This window comes from Caretta caretta, chromosome 22 (assembly GCF_965140235.1).
Source record: "Caretta caretta isolate rCarCar2 chromosome 22, rCarCar1.hap1, whole genome shotgun sequence".
Lineage (NCBI taxonomy): Eukaryota > Metazoa > Chordata > Testudines > Cheloniidae > Caretta > Caretta caretta.
The window spans coordinates 18,699,127-18,712,252 of NC_134227.1; the positions used below are offsets into that span (position 1 = coordinate 18,699,127).

General features: G+C 43.1%; 1 protein-coding gene across 2 annotated transcripts in view; it reads left to right on the forward strand.

Annotated features, from left to right (window-relative positions):
* The window catches only part of LOC125625434 (carotenoid-cleaving dioxygenase, mitochondrial), a 91,214-nt gene that overhangs the window by 1,166 nt on the left and 76,922 nt on the right, over positions 1-13,126 (forward strand). Inside the window, exons 2-4 of one of the 2 annotated variants that reach the window (XM_075122296.1) lie at positions 1,306-1,410; positions 4,823-4,967; positions 11,277-11,988. In XM_075122296.1, coding sequence (XP_074978397.1) covers positions 1,306-1,410; positions 4,823-4,967; positions 11,277-11,442 — 416 coding nt within the window. In that variant the 3' untranslated portion in view covers positions 11,443-11,988. Of the gene's footprint in view, positions 1-1,305; positions 1,411-4,822; positions 4,968-11,276; positions 11,989-13,126 lie in introns of those variants that run through there. The other variant, XM_048827526.2, reaches the window with a different exon arrangement.

A 13,126-nucleotide genomic window follows, 5' to 3' on the forward strand; every position in this document is an offset into this window, starting at 1 on the left:
GGAGAGCTTGGCAGCAGCAGGAAATAATTCCAGGGGGCATGGGGAGCTTGGCAGGCCGCAGGAAATAACCCCTCAGGCCAAGTGTTTGAGACCCCCGGTTCACAGTTTCTAAACCAGTGGGTTCTCAGCCTGGGGTACGCAGAGGTCTTCCAGGGGGTACATCAACTGCTCTAGATATTTGCCTAGTTTTACAACAGGCTATATAAAAAGCACAAGCAAAGTCAGTACAAACTAAAATTTCATACAGATACTGACTTGGTTACACTGCTCTATATACTGTACACTGAAATGTAAGTACAATATTTATATTCCAATTGATTTATTTGATAATTATATGGTAAAAATGAGAACATAAGCAATTTATCAGTACTAGTGTGCTGTGACACTTTTGTATTTTTATGTCTGATTTTGGAAGCAAGTAGTTTTTAAGTGAGGGGAAACTTGGGAGTACACAAGACAAATGAGACTCCAGAAAGGTATACAGTAGTCTGGAAAGGTTGAGAGCAACTGCTCTAAGCTATCTGTTAGTTCTCCCTCTGTCAGTTGTAATTGTACAGCACTCCACCTGCCTGTGTGAGCTTTAGCAGTAAAATAAAGCTCATTTGAGGTCCCTTTGTGAAAGGCATAGTGCTATTACTACTTAACTATAGATGTGCAGAATATTATATTATGTGTCTGCTATGTCAAGCCATTGAATGAATCAATGCCACAAAGATCTGGTAGCTTAAAGGTGCAAACAAGCATCAGAAAGAACACAACAGACCTACTAGCAGTTCAGATCTTTGAAAATACAATAGTTATCCATAACAGCTTAGTATTGAGCAGGTCTTTTCTAATGTAGCCTGTTTAGGTCATGAAATAAAGGCAAGATTTCCCTAATGCTCACAACATAGCTGCAAAGTTTGTCATGCCAGAGTTGGTGGCTGACGTTCTTGTCTCAGATTCCTAGAAGCACTGTTTTGGGTGCAGCTTGTCTCACTTTTGCAGGCATGGGGCTTTGGATTTTAAATCCTTGGTATGGAAACTCTAAAGCATATGTGTACACCAGGCTTGTTAGAAATATTGCAAATAACACATTCCCCCTCTCCCCCATGGTCTTGTTTGTGGGGTATAATTTGTATTCCCTATTCTAACTTTGTGCATCTTTTTTTCTGAAGAAACCACTGGCTTCCTTTTTCAGGCGGCCCTCTGGACTCTTATTGCTTATTGATTAAGATGTTGGTTGCTGTAGTTTAACTTGCAGGGATTTACCTTTGAGTTTTTGGGGTATAAAAGGCAACTAATCAATCTTTATTCCGTTGACAGTTCTTCTAAGTAAAAGTCTGTTGACCAGACCTGTGCTTGCCTGTACAACAGTCTTGGATCGGCCAACTCTGGCACATCAAATCCACATCACTCCCAGAAGCTATGGTATGTCAGTCTAAGATGGGACAAAAGTTCAGTTGATAACCACTTGGGAAGCTGCTGTTCTTTATCTATATTTTTGTTTTTATGTGATATTTGATCCTGACCTTTTCAGCCAGCTCAATCACCCTAGTCATTACAGTGTTTTCTTGGCCCCGTGGAGTGATTTGTATAGTCGCAGATAAGAAGTTGCCTTATCTACTCACTGCACCTCAATCTGAACAAGCTTTTGATTTAAAATCAATTGACATAATTTAAATTAGGAGTTGGAGAAGTAAACATCTACAGTATAATTCAATGCTACAAAAATTTCCAAATTGCTGTGAGGTTTTTCCTTCCTATTTTGAAGGGCATGGAAATTGGTATTGCCTGAAAATTCAGGCAGTCATCTCTGTGAACAGGAAATTGTGCTGTAATGGTTTATTAGATCTCACTTTGCACTTCATGTTTTCTGCTGAAAACTTCATGATTCTTTCTGTCAGCCTAAAACTAACTTCTCAGTAATCTCACATGCAATGTCATTTTATTACAGTTTGCAGGAAAAGTGGAATTCTAAATCCAGCTTTTTCTTCCCCTTAGCATCTTTCTTAAATGGTAGAAATTGACTGAGTTTCAAACAAACATTCTCAGTTTACTAACAAAGATGTTAGTTTTATCCAGTCAATTTCCACAGACCTCCACAAGATAGGAAAAGGGAAGCTAGATTAAAGAATGGGTGATCCTTTTTATGGCCCTCCCATAGATTGATGGTGATTGTTGTAAGCTTGGTGCAGAAATTGTGGCTCCTCTGTTGGACAGGAGCTTCTGGTCCATCTGAGGTCAGGCTATAAAGACTGGATTGGAGGCAAGATTCATTGCTGGACAAAATTTCCTTTCTCCACGTACCAAGAATCAGTGGAGAGTGGTGTAAGATAAACAGGCAAAGACAAAAATCCAGGACTGTCATAATGTATGCCATTAAACCTGAGAAATACTATGACCAGGGATTAATTAGGATTTTATATCCTTTAAACCCAAACTTTTCCTGTCACGCCCCTCTGACCCCCGCACCAGTAATGGAATCTGCCTGCGCCGCCCCTTCCATTACTGCACAGTTGGTTCAGCAGAGGAGCGTGGGCTGAAGGCAGAGCTGGGGGTAGAACTGGGGATGGGGGAGGAGCTGGGGCTAGAGGTGGAGCTGGCCTTGGGGGGGAGAGGGTGTGAGGGCAGAGCTGGGCTGGGGCCAAAGCGGAGCCGTCGCTGTTGCTGGATCTGGGCTGGGGGTGGAGCGGAGCTGTGGCTGGAGCTGGCCTGGTGGCAGAGAGGGAATGAGGGCAGAGCTAGGCTAGGGGCGGAGTAAGGGGCAGAGTGGAGCTGGAAATAGAAAGAAGTGGCAGAAAATAGAAAGAAGAATGCAGACACAAACCAAACAAACCGATAAAAAGTGACAGCCACGCTTCCCCCACTCCTTTTCCCCTACAAGTTTTCTACTTTCTCAAGCTATGGAAAATACTCACACTGTGTTAACAGTTCTTTCCACAGACCATGTCTACTTGAAACAACGTGGCCTTGGACAGTCTCAATATGTAAACAAGTCCAACTCAAAAAAAGTTTGCTACATTTATGTCAAGAAGAAATTTGTTGCACATTGGAAAGTATTTCTCAAAGTTCATGGTAGTAGCACGTTAGTCTACTACAGTTGTTTTGCTGGTGATCTTTTTGTTCCATTGTCACAGCAGTTCTTCTCTAATATCGGTCACCCTGTGCAGAGCAGGAGAAATTTCATGTCTTCTTTTTGGTACAGTTCACATTAAATCTCTTTTCCAGCTCATGATTTCAGGTTGATCAAAAAGCAGTAAGAATTTAGACAAGTGATCTGATGTGTGTTTAAAACCAGTTCTTTGTAACTTTATGCTGTTAGCTCTCGCCTATTAAATGCCCGTGTATTGTAAGGTGTCCTGCTTCCCTCAGTATATGTTAACATCTCTTAGAACCATATTTCTTCTAGTGGTGTCCAAAATGTGTAGGAAAAGTAGGCAAGGTACAAAGACCCCAAACTACCACTTCTGTGCTTGTCTGAGTCACCTTGTGTGCAAACAGAACTGTGTTCTGGTAGTTGTCTATGGAAGAGGATTGAGATCATGTGGCCTCTTAGGCTACTTCTAGGCACTGAATACCTGGGGGTTCCAGCCCCTACTCTTGTTAAGATAACAGCAATCCTAATTCATGCACTCAGCTCTTCATGAACTTATCACAGATGTATCAGATACTTAACAGATACAGCACACTCCATACATAGGTCTTAAAACATTTCCCAAGAAAGGGGAGGAGTTTCAATATTATTATCCCATATCACAGGTAGAAAACTAAGGCACAGAGAAGGGAGGTGGCTTGCCTTGGATCACACCATTGATGGGAGAACTAGAAATAGAACCAATGCATCTTGGTGCCCAGTGTTCTTCCCTCTCCATCCTGTTGTGCTGCTTCATTGTTGTTCATCCACTCCTTTCAAACTGTCATGTACTGAGCAGGGCCCTCAGTGAAGGCCACAGGGAGGCAAAACCGGCAAGCACTGCATCTGCAGGCAGTTCTTGATACACTTATGCACTAGGGCAACTACCTTTACTATTGTTTTCAAAAATGCCTGTTCTGTGGTGTTTGTGAAAGGGCCTGTTAATGACCAGCAGGCCATGAAACAAACAAAGGTGGCATTTCCTTTGACCTCATCTATCAGCTTTTTCAGTCTGTTGTCTGTATCCTAATTAAAGGAACTTTACTTTCTGAACAGCAGAGGGAGCATTCAGAGGAGATATTTAAAACAACCATTTAAAGCGGTATTTAAAATAGGAATATTTAACACAAGAACCTGGGGTAACCCTGTGAAATTAGTAGACAACAGGTATGATTAAACAAGAGGCAGTACTTTTTCACATAATGCACAGCTAGCTTGTGAAACTCATTGCCAGTGGAAGTTGTGAAGGGCAAAAGTATAACGGGGTTCAAAAAAGAATTAGATACGTTTATGGAGGATAGGTACATTGATGGCTGGTAGCCAAGATGGCTAGGGATGCAGCCCCATGCTCTGTGTATCCCTAAATCTCTAACTGTCAGAAGCTAGGTCTGGATGACAGGATGGATCACTTGATAATTTCCCTGTTCTGTTCATTCCCTCAGAAACATTTGGCACTGGCCACTGTCAGAAGACAAGGTATTGTGCTAAATAGACCATTGTTCTGACCCAGTATGGTCATTCTTATGTTCTTACGAATATTGTTTGTCGCAATAAGTCAAAGGCAACCTGGTTTTGCCCAGGTAAGAGCTGCGTATCTAGGTCTGAGAAAGCACCTAGTTGCACAAAGCTGGTCAGAATGAGTTAACCATTGTTCAGATTGGGATATTGTGCGCAGAAACTCTGTGTTGAAAATGCTTTTTTTTGCAGCCGGTTCCAAGGCTGCATCTCTGCACTGGACGAGTGAGCGAGCTGTCAGTGTCCTCTTGCTGGGTCTCCTCCCTGCAGCCTATCTGTATCCTGGACCTGCCATGGACTATTCACTGGCTGCAGCCCTCACACTCCACAGTCACTGGTAAGCGTAGGTATAAAAAAGTCTGGTAGATGTCTCACCAGGACCAGCCAGAGCTACTCTTTGGGCTTATAGTCCTGGATGCAAAGGAGCTGAGCAGCAAATCTATGTGAATCAGAAAGTTCACATTGGAACACCTGGTAAAACTCAAGAGCAAAACTCTTATTCCTTGTGTTATTGTTACTGGCATCTTAGCATGTTATAGCCTTGACCAGACTAACACCTGGTACCTTCTTTGTCATTTTGCCTCTTCATTTAGAAGGCAGAGTAGATACTCCTATTAGGAGAGCATTCTTTCACTCTGTCTCCTGGGTTTATCTCCTTATCCATATCTCATACTTTGTAGACAGTAGGAAAATTTACCTAAGGGGGACTATTGGTTGTCTTTGGCTAGTAGATTATATATGGCCTTCAGATCTGACTGTTTCAGAGCATACCCCTAAAGCAGCATCAGGACAGATCTGTGCTTAACTAAGACCTCCAAGGGAAACTCAGGATTTTATTGGTAGCTCTTTTTCCTCAAAGGCAGTACAGAGTCTGGGCATCAGCTTAGCATTAGAGGGCACTGTATTACTGGAGATGCCATCTTTAGGGTGAGACAAAAATCAATCTTGACTACACATGCTTGTTAATCCCCTGGCATTTTTGCGAGAGTCAGGATGTTGGTCCTGAATCCTGGCCAGATATCTTTTTGGGTAACTCCACTTTACCTCCCTAAATTCCTTTTTCAGTTTCAGTTGGGTACAGTATTTTTCACTTCCTGTGGCTGTATAGCTGTTAAACTGCTGTAAGTTTTCGACCAGAGGATGTTGCATCCATGAGGGTGTGTTTATCTGTTACCTTTCTAAGTCTACGTAGCCCCCACCATTCTAGTAACTGAGCATTTTCCAAGTACTTTAAAATGGAAATAGCATCATTCTTACTTTTCAGCCTGTAGGACAAATGGTTTGACACTTTTATCAGATTAGTATTTGTATGTGCGAGTGCATGACTCACTGAAGGGAAGCTAGTCAAATAAATGTTTTTGACATTTAATTCTGATTGTGCTGAGGCTTGTGGTTTCTGTCTGATGTAAGAATTCTAGGTCAAGCTCCTGTGAAAGTTCTGTTTTCTGCACTCACCAGCCTCTCCTGACTGGCAGGCAAGTAGTTGTCCTTGGAGGTCTCTTAGGTTGCTTTAGCAAGGCCAATGGAAGGCTTTGACTGTCAGGACATATTCTGAACTGGACTCTATATTCAGTGAGGAGCCATTGCAGAGAACAGAGCACTGGAATCATGTAGACAGAGACCTGCCGCTATGTTTTGTACTAGGTGAAATGCTATACGGGTCTTTGGCTTCATTATTAGATACGAGTTGCAATAATCCAGCCTGGAGATCATGTATGCGTGGATCACTGTGGCCAAGTCTTTGTTTGACAGGAAGGGGCGCTGTCTTCTAATCCGCCACAGATGGAATTGTTGTATGCCATGTTGTTGTAGCTATGTGGGTCCCAGGGTATTGGAGAGACAAGGTGGGTGAGGGATTATCTTTTATTGGACCGACTTGTGTTGGTGAGAGAGACATGCTTTCGAGCTACACAGTTAGCTGTGATACTCTAGTACTTTTCCCAGACCTGAAGAAAAGCTCTGTGGTAGCTCAAAAGCTTGTCTCTCTTGCCAACACAAGTTGGTCCAATAAAAGATATTCCCTCACCCACCTTATCTCCGATGGAAGTGGACATTTTCTGCCATAGTTATTTGGGCATCCAAAAGCACTGAGGAGCCCAAAAGTATCCTAAGACAATCTGAGGACAGTTGCCCTCAATAGTGGGGGAATATTCTAATAGAGACAAGTACTTTAGCATACTTCCCTCTTCCTACCAGCCTCGGTCTCACTTGGGTTCAGCTTTAGCCAGTTACTCTTCATCTAGGTGCTGATTTCAACCAAGTATTGAATAAGCTTGGAGACGTTACTGTTTGCATTCGACATAAAGGGGATATAGAGATGGCTGTTTCTGTACTGCTGACATTTCAGCCCAAGTTGTCTCACCAACTCTTTTAACAGCTTCGTATTGATATGATTGATAAAGGAATGGGGAGAAGATCAAGCCTTGTGGAACTCTCCAGGTGAAGGTTTTTGGGGGTAGAGGAACAGTGTCCCATAATAATTCTCTGGGTTTGGTTTGAGAGGAAGAATCTGAGCTGTCCTAGGAGTGTCTGTTCCCACTACAGCTTCTTGGAGATGGGACAGGAATCTTTTGTGATGAGCCGGTATTAGATACCCGAGATCGGTCCCTCAGCATTATGGATATACTTCCCTTGTCCACAACCAGGTAATCTTCCAGTGCAAAAAGTCTTCTCTCTTCACCAGGTCCTGGCTAAGAGGGATCAAGGATACTGGCATGTGACAGATAACACTGGAGACTGTCTGACTAGCTACTAGATTAGTTTGCTTAGGCGAAGGGGGGCTCAGACACCGTGAAGTCTTTGGTGTCAAGCAGTGGTTTATTCTAGTGTTGGTTGGCATATTGCCTGGGTTAGGGTGCATATTAGATTTTCCTAATCAAAGGAGGTATTGACAATCTGATAGTAGGGATCTCAGATGTTCCCATGTCTCTTCCTATCCAGGAAGGACAGGAGTTGGAGTCACAGGGGGCGGTGACCTTATTTTCAGAACTTCCGTGAAGCTCTGTGGAAGAAGGGTGTGTGTATCTGGTCCTGCTCTTGACCTTGTTGCTCACCCACGTGGTCTTCCTGGATGAGGTTGATCTTCTCTGTGAAATAAGGTAATCCCTAGCATGAAGAGGTTCTGTGCTTGGAAGGAACAGTCTGGGTTTATGGTATGGGAAAGTTTTATACAGGATGGCTTTGCTTCCTTTGCAGCAAAGGAGAGGTGGGCTCTTTGCCTCCTGTACAGCAGTGGCATAGATTTGTAGACATTCCTTTTGTCTTCCTTTTTCAGGCTGCATGTTCCACCACCAGTGTTTGTTTTCTTATCTTCTACTCTTCAAGTTGCAGGTTGTATGAGTGTCATAGTGGTCTGCAGGGGGGCTGGAGAGATGGCTATCATGCTACAGTGTTCTATGGCAGCAGCAAGGAGTGGCTGGAGTGTCTTGCTAATTCTTGTACTACTTGGCCTCTTGGTTGGATAGAGTTTTCTAAGTTTTAGAATTTAGCAGGATCCCAAGAATTTTCAGGCCTGGGGTTTGGTTGTGGTGGTTGCTTGCCTTGTAACAGAAAGCTTTTTTCCCTACCTGGAGGTCAGACATGAGAGTGTGTGTGTGTCATACTCATTTCATGGTGTGGCTGTGTACGCATGCATCCAGAAATTACCTATAGTGGAAAGTTTGAATAGGAGACATTGGGTAATTGTTTTAGTGACATGATCATCCGTATAAATGTTGAAATCTGTCAAGATGATGAGTCTTCTGACTTTCATCACTAGGTCAGACTGCATTTCTTTCTGCTCCTCTGGGAAGACTTTTCTATCTGGTGGCTTATAGATGAGTAGGATGCCCAGATGAGTATAGTCTCTCTCCTTGCAGATTAAGCGGACTTTAGCTCAAGAGAGCTTCTCCTACTTTTTAGCCAGGAGGGGAGTAGATTGGCTACTTCACCTCCAGATTTGTGCTCTGTCATGCTGTGTTGGAGAGAGGAGCAAAGAATCAAGGGAAGATGACACTGAAACTGCAGTATCAGTCTGCCAGGGTTCTGTGATGTAGTTCAGGCTTGGCAGCTCATCAGTGAGAAGACGATGGAGAGTGAAGGACTTATTGAGCATTCATCTTGAACTTATGGGGCTGAGGTCCTGAAGTTTGTAGGTTTGTGTTTTGTTTGGCCCATGTGAAATATCTGTTTGCTGACTGCAACCGATTGACTGTAGTTCTTTAGTCATCTTTCTCATACACTGGAATTTCCTCTGTTCACTTCTTCCTGTTGGGGAGTTCCACAGGTGTGTGGTAGGCCTAATTGACAGTGTTGCCATTCTTATGGTGTACCAGATGTCTAGAAAGTGGCAGACTGCTCAACTACCCAGATGAGTGAGGTAATAATATCTTTTATGGGACTGACACAGTTGCAACAACATGGCATACAACTCCCCAAGGGTCAGAGTTAAGGTGAATTGTTAGATATAGCTTGTATATCCGTAGGAAAAACACTTCGGGATTCTCTGGGATGAAAGGTGCTCCCTAAATATAAGAGAAATGTCCTGAGAGGTCTCAGTCTTGCCCCTTCATAGCTGTGCCAGACCCCTGTGCTTTGCTGAATGGCAGAAGCTCCCCCTGCAGCTGTGAAATCTGGGTCCTGCCTATTTGCTGCTCCTCTGAAACATCATCACTGTTAGGAATTCTTTCGCTAAATAAAATTATAGGGCCGAGGGAAGTGTTGGAATGAAACCAGACTTAAGATTTCCTACAGAGGTGTCTGCATCCTGTGTGTGTGAGCCTTTCACTGTCACAGTGGTGGTTCCTGTTTTAGGGGATATTACATATGACATGGCATGGTTTGTAGCAGGATACTGAGTTGTACTGTCTGGGCTTCCTTGTGAGTAAAAATATTTGCAAATGCTGACATTTCTTCCATGACTACCTTGTGGTGATTCTGCAAAGAGTAGGATAGTAAATTCTAAACTGGATGTCCACAATAAAAAAAACCCTTTTTTGTGCAGACAATTAGGGGCTTTCCCCAGCAAAAAAACAAGAGCCAACTTGTTCAGTTTCACTTATCTATTGCTCCAGGATAAACACTCTTTGTCTTGGCTTTTCTGTTATGACTCATGGAGAGAGGCCACAAAATGAAACCCTCCCCCTGCACATGGGGGTTCATAGTTTGAAAATGTTTCTCTGATAGTAAGAAACTCTCCACTTCCAAAGCAAAGGTTACAGGGGCTTAAGCTGTTTAGAGGTCTGTAGGGGAGCTGAACTTTCAGTTACTAAGATGGCTAAAAACAGCCAGCTTGTTGCGCTAGTGACCAGTGTGTGTCAGTCATGCCATTCCTCTGTTTCTCCTGTCATGTTTTTCCTGTGATGGCTAGAGGTAGGAATGTGAAAGATCCCTGTGCACCCTTGTAGGGTGTTCTCCTCATCCCCTACTGGGGGGCTGGGATTTTATTACATTTGGAGCCATTGCTTTGGACTTGAAGTGCATCATTGCTGCTGGGACAATTTAAAAAGGGAAGGCTCTTTAAGATACTGTAATCCCAGTGACAAGCCAGAGAGCCCATACTAATGGCTGATCTGAAACTCCAGCATTTGCAGACTTTTCCTCTGGTTTTTCTCCTTTGCTCTCACTTGGCACTTTGGGGGGCGTGCTAAAATCCTGCGTCATGGCTCTGCACTGCACCTCCATACATTCAGACCTTCAGGTATAAATCTCTACTCAGCAAGTATTGTCATAAACCACATGCAAAACACACACTCCTGACAGGCCAACCATGATGATTGATGAAGCGAGTGTCAGTACAAAATCTGACTTTATTTGCACAAGAAACCTGAAGTCACTTAGATCTTAGACCAAGCTTCTTTGGTGTGTAATATTTACTTTGCCATTCAAAGTAAGAACAGTCAAAGGCTAAGTTATCTAAGGTGCGGTCATAAGGGCTGCCTGTGGATACATATTTGCTCTCCTTGTGTTTTATGGGGCTTTATACAGAACAGCCAGGGGTGCAGATAGGAACCAATCAGACCCCCCCCCCCACCCTGTTCCACTACTTGGTGGCAGTACATAGCTCTAGCAGTTTGAGAGTTGTCACCCCTTGCACTTCCTCTGATTCTTTCTGTGGCTTGTAGCCTCCTGACTTCCCCATCTCCTCTTCTGTGTGAATTATAGCCCTCCTCTCACTGCCTTTTGGTGACCCGGGGCTATCAAAATGCCCATCTAGGTAAAACAGGTATCTCTTCCCCGCCCCGCAGTGACAGCTGCTTTAGCACAATGAATCCTGCTAGATCTTCTGCACTGTTACTGTTCCTTAGTTTGGGAGTGAAATTTACTCATTAATGGAATAGCTCTTAGCTGTGTGTTTCCTAGATACTGTTAAAAGGGTGAGTAGCCAAGTTTTATTTGGCTCCGTAATCACTAGTCAGCACAAACTGTTCTGTGAGTGCCTACAGCTGCCTGCTGAGTAGGAATTGGGTCATTTTCTCCAGCAAAAGCCTCTGAGTAGTGGAGGCACATGGCTCAGTTTAGGCAGATGTGGAAACTGAGACATGTGAGTGTTACAAGGGCATTTGTTTCAGGGAAAGTCCCCATAGATGGTGGCCAGGAAAGCCGCGAGATTTGATTAGGGACTGCTCTGATCTCTTTTCAGCATGTTTCTTTCTTTCTTTCTTTGTAGGGGTCTTGGGCAGGTTATAACTGACTATGTCCATGGGGAGCCATCTATTAAACTGGCCAATACAGGTCTGTATGTACTCTCAGCTGTGACCTTTGCAGGCCTCTGCTACTTCAACTATCAGGATGTGGGTATCTGCAAGGCTGTGGCTATGCTGTGGAGCCTCTGAGATGCAACCGAACTGCTGGCAAAACATCATTGTTCACTGCGGCCTCTGCTTCATCATATTGTTACTAAATCATTCAAGGAGAGAAAACCAGTAATTAAGAATCCATAATGCATGGGTAGAAATCTACAATTTGAGCTGGCTCCGTGTTGCAAAAGCCAATATCCGTAGCAAAAAAGTGGGGCTCTGCCAGAAGAGAGGAGTTAGGCTGATGTGAACTGGATTCAGACAAGAGTAAATTAATGTAGCTACAGTGTAACTGGGGTTGAATTAGTAGAGTTACTGTATCAGGAACAGTCTTGGATGGCTGCAACCCATTTTCCCTTTCCGTGGCTGCATTGTTTTGATCGCTGCAGTGTAGTTACTGTTTAATTGCCCATTTTGTAAAATGAATTTGGCTGTGGGAAGATTCAGCCATTGTTTCCAATGTTCCAATTCGTGAAGTGTACACAAGGTGCCTCACATAATGTTCTGAGTGGGCCCTGAGAGTCGGTTTGAAAAAGGGAAGACTTTTTGTTAATCTATACAATAAAGAATTTACAAATGTTGGGTGTATGTGTGATTCTGACAGTCATTTTTATCTGCTATAAACAGTTAAAATCTTCTCACCACTCTGTCTTGAAGAAGGTATTATTTTAGGAAGAAATCATTGTTTATGCAATGTTTTGAATAGATCCAGTGCTGAGAGGTGTTGTTACTGAGACTGTCCTCTGTTTATGAACCATTCTAAACACAGAAGGAAAGAATGTTTCAATGCAGCTTAATTTCCAGGACTTATGAGCTGCATGTGGTTTACCAGTGCAAATGGAAATTGTCTGTTTCTGTCAGCAGCATTCTCTCTCATGGAGAAAATACAACCCACCCACCCACTTTTCCTGAGTACTGCCTGTGTGATTCCACAGGGGAGAGACAGTCTTGAAGTCAAATGGCAAAAACCAAAACCCTCAACCTATGTGAGAGGGGCCAATTCTGCCACCTTACGTGGATTTTAAACTCTCTGCAACATCATACTTATTTCTGTTTGTTAATAAATAGGAAAGAGAGTGATCTCTGATTTACATGCTCATTGTGACTGTGTAGAGGTTTCCAAAGCCCAGGTTAATGGAGGGTAGGGGGGACTTATATGGGATTTTTCAAGCAAGAAAATTGGCTACATTTATTTTTACTGTCAGTCTCGTTAACTAATAATTGGAAATATGAAGTTGTTTCATGTTACCCAAGATGGTTTTAAATTTTTAATTCCTTTCTTGACTACTAAGATTTACACATAAGGTCTAAATCTCATTTGTTTTAGAATCTACTCAGCATTTTAGGGCAGCGTCAGTATCACAGCTGTCTTTGGGATAAGAATTCAAATATGGGTGTTCTTGTGTGAAATCATGACTGCAGCTGGCTGCCTGTCAGTATAATGGCTTCCTGCTTGGGAGGATGCAATAGCCATAGAAATGAGTCATCTGTAGTTATTTATGGGATCTTTGCCAACTGTCCAGCATAATAAATGTTTGAATGATAATGGGCCCCAACTGAGTTCTTGGGCTGGTGTGAAAGATAGTGGTGAGAGCCTGCTCTTAATTGATTCACAGTTACTGTCCCCCATACGTGTAGTTGGACTTCTATATTTGGGGTGCAGCTCTAGTCACACCAATGGAGCCATGCATGGAGAGGCAAATTCCATGCCTGCAGTTTA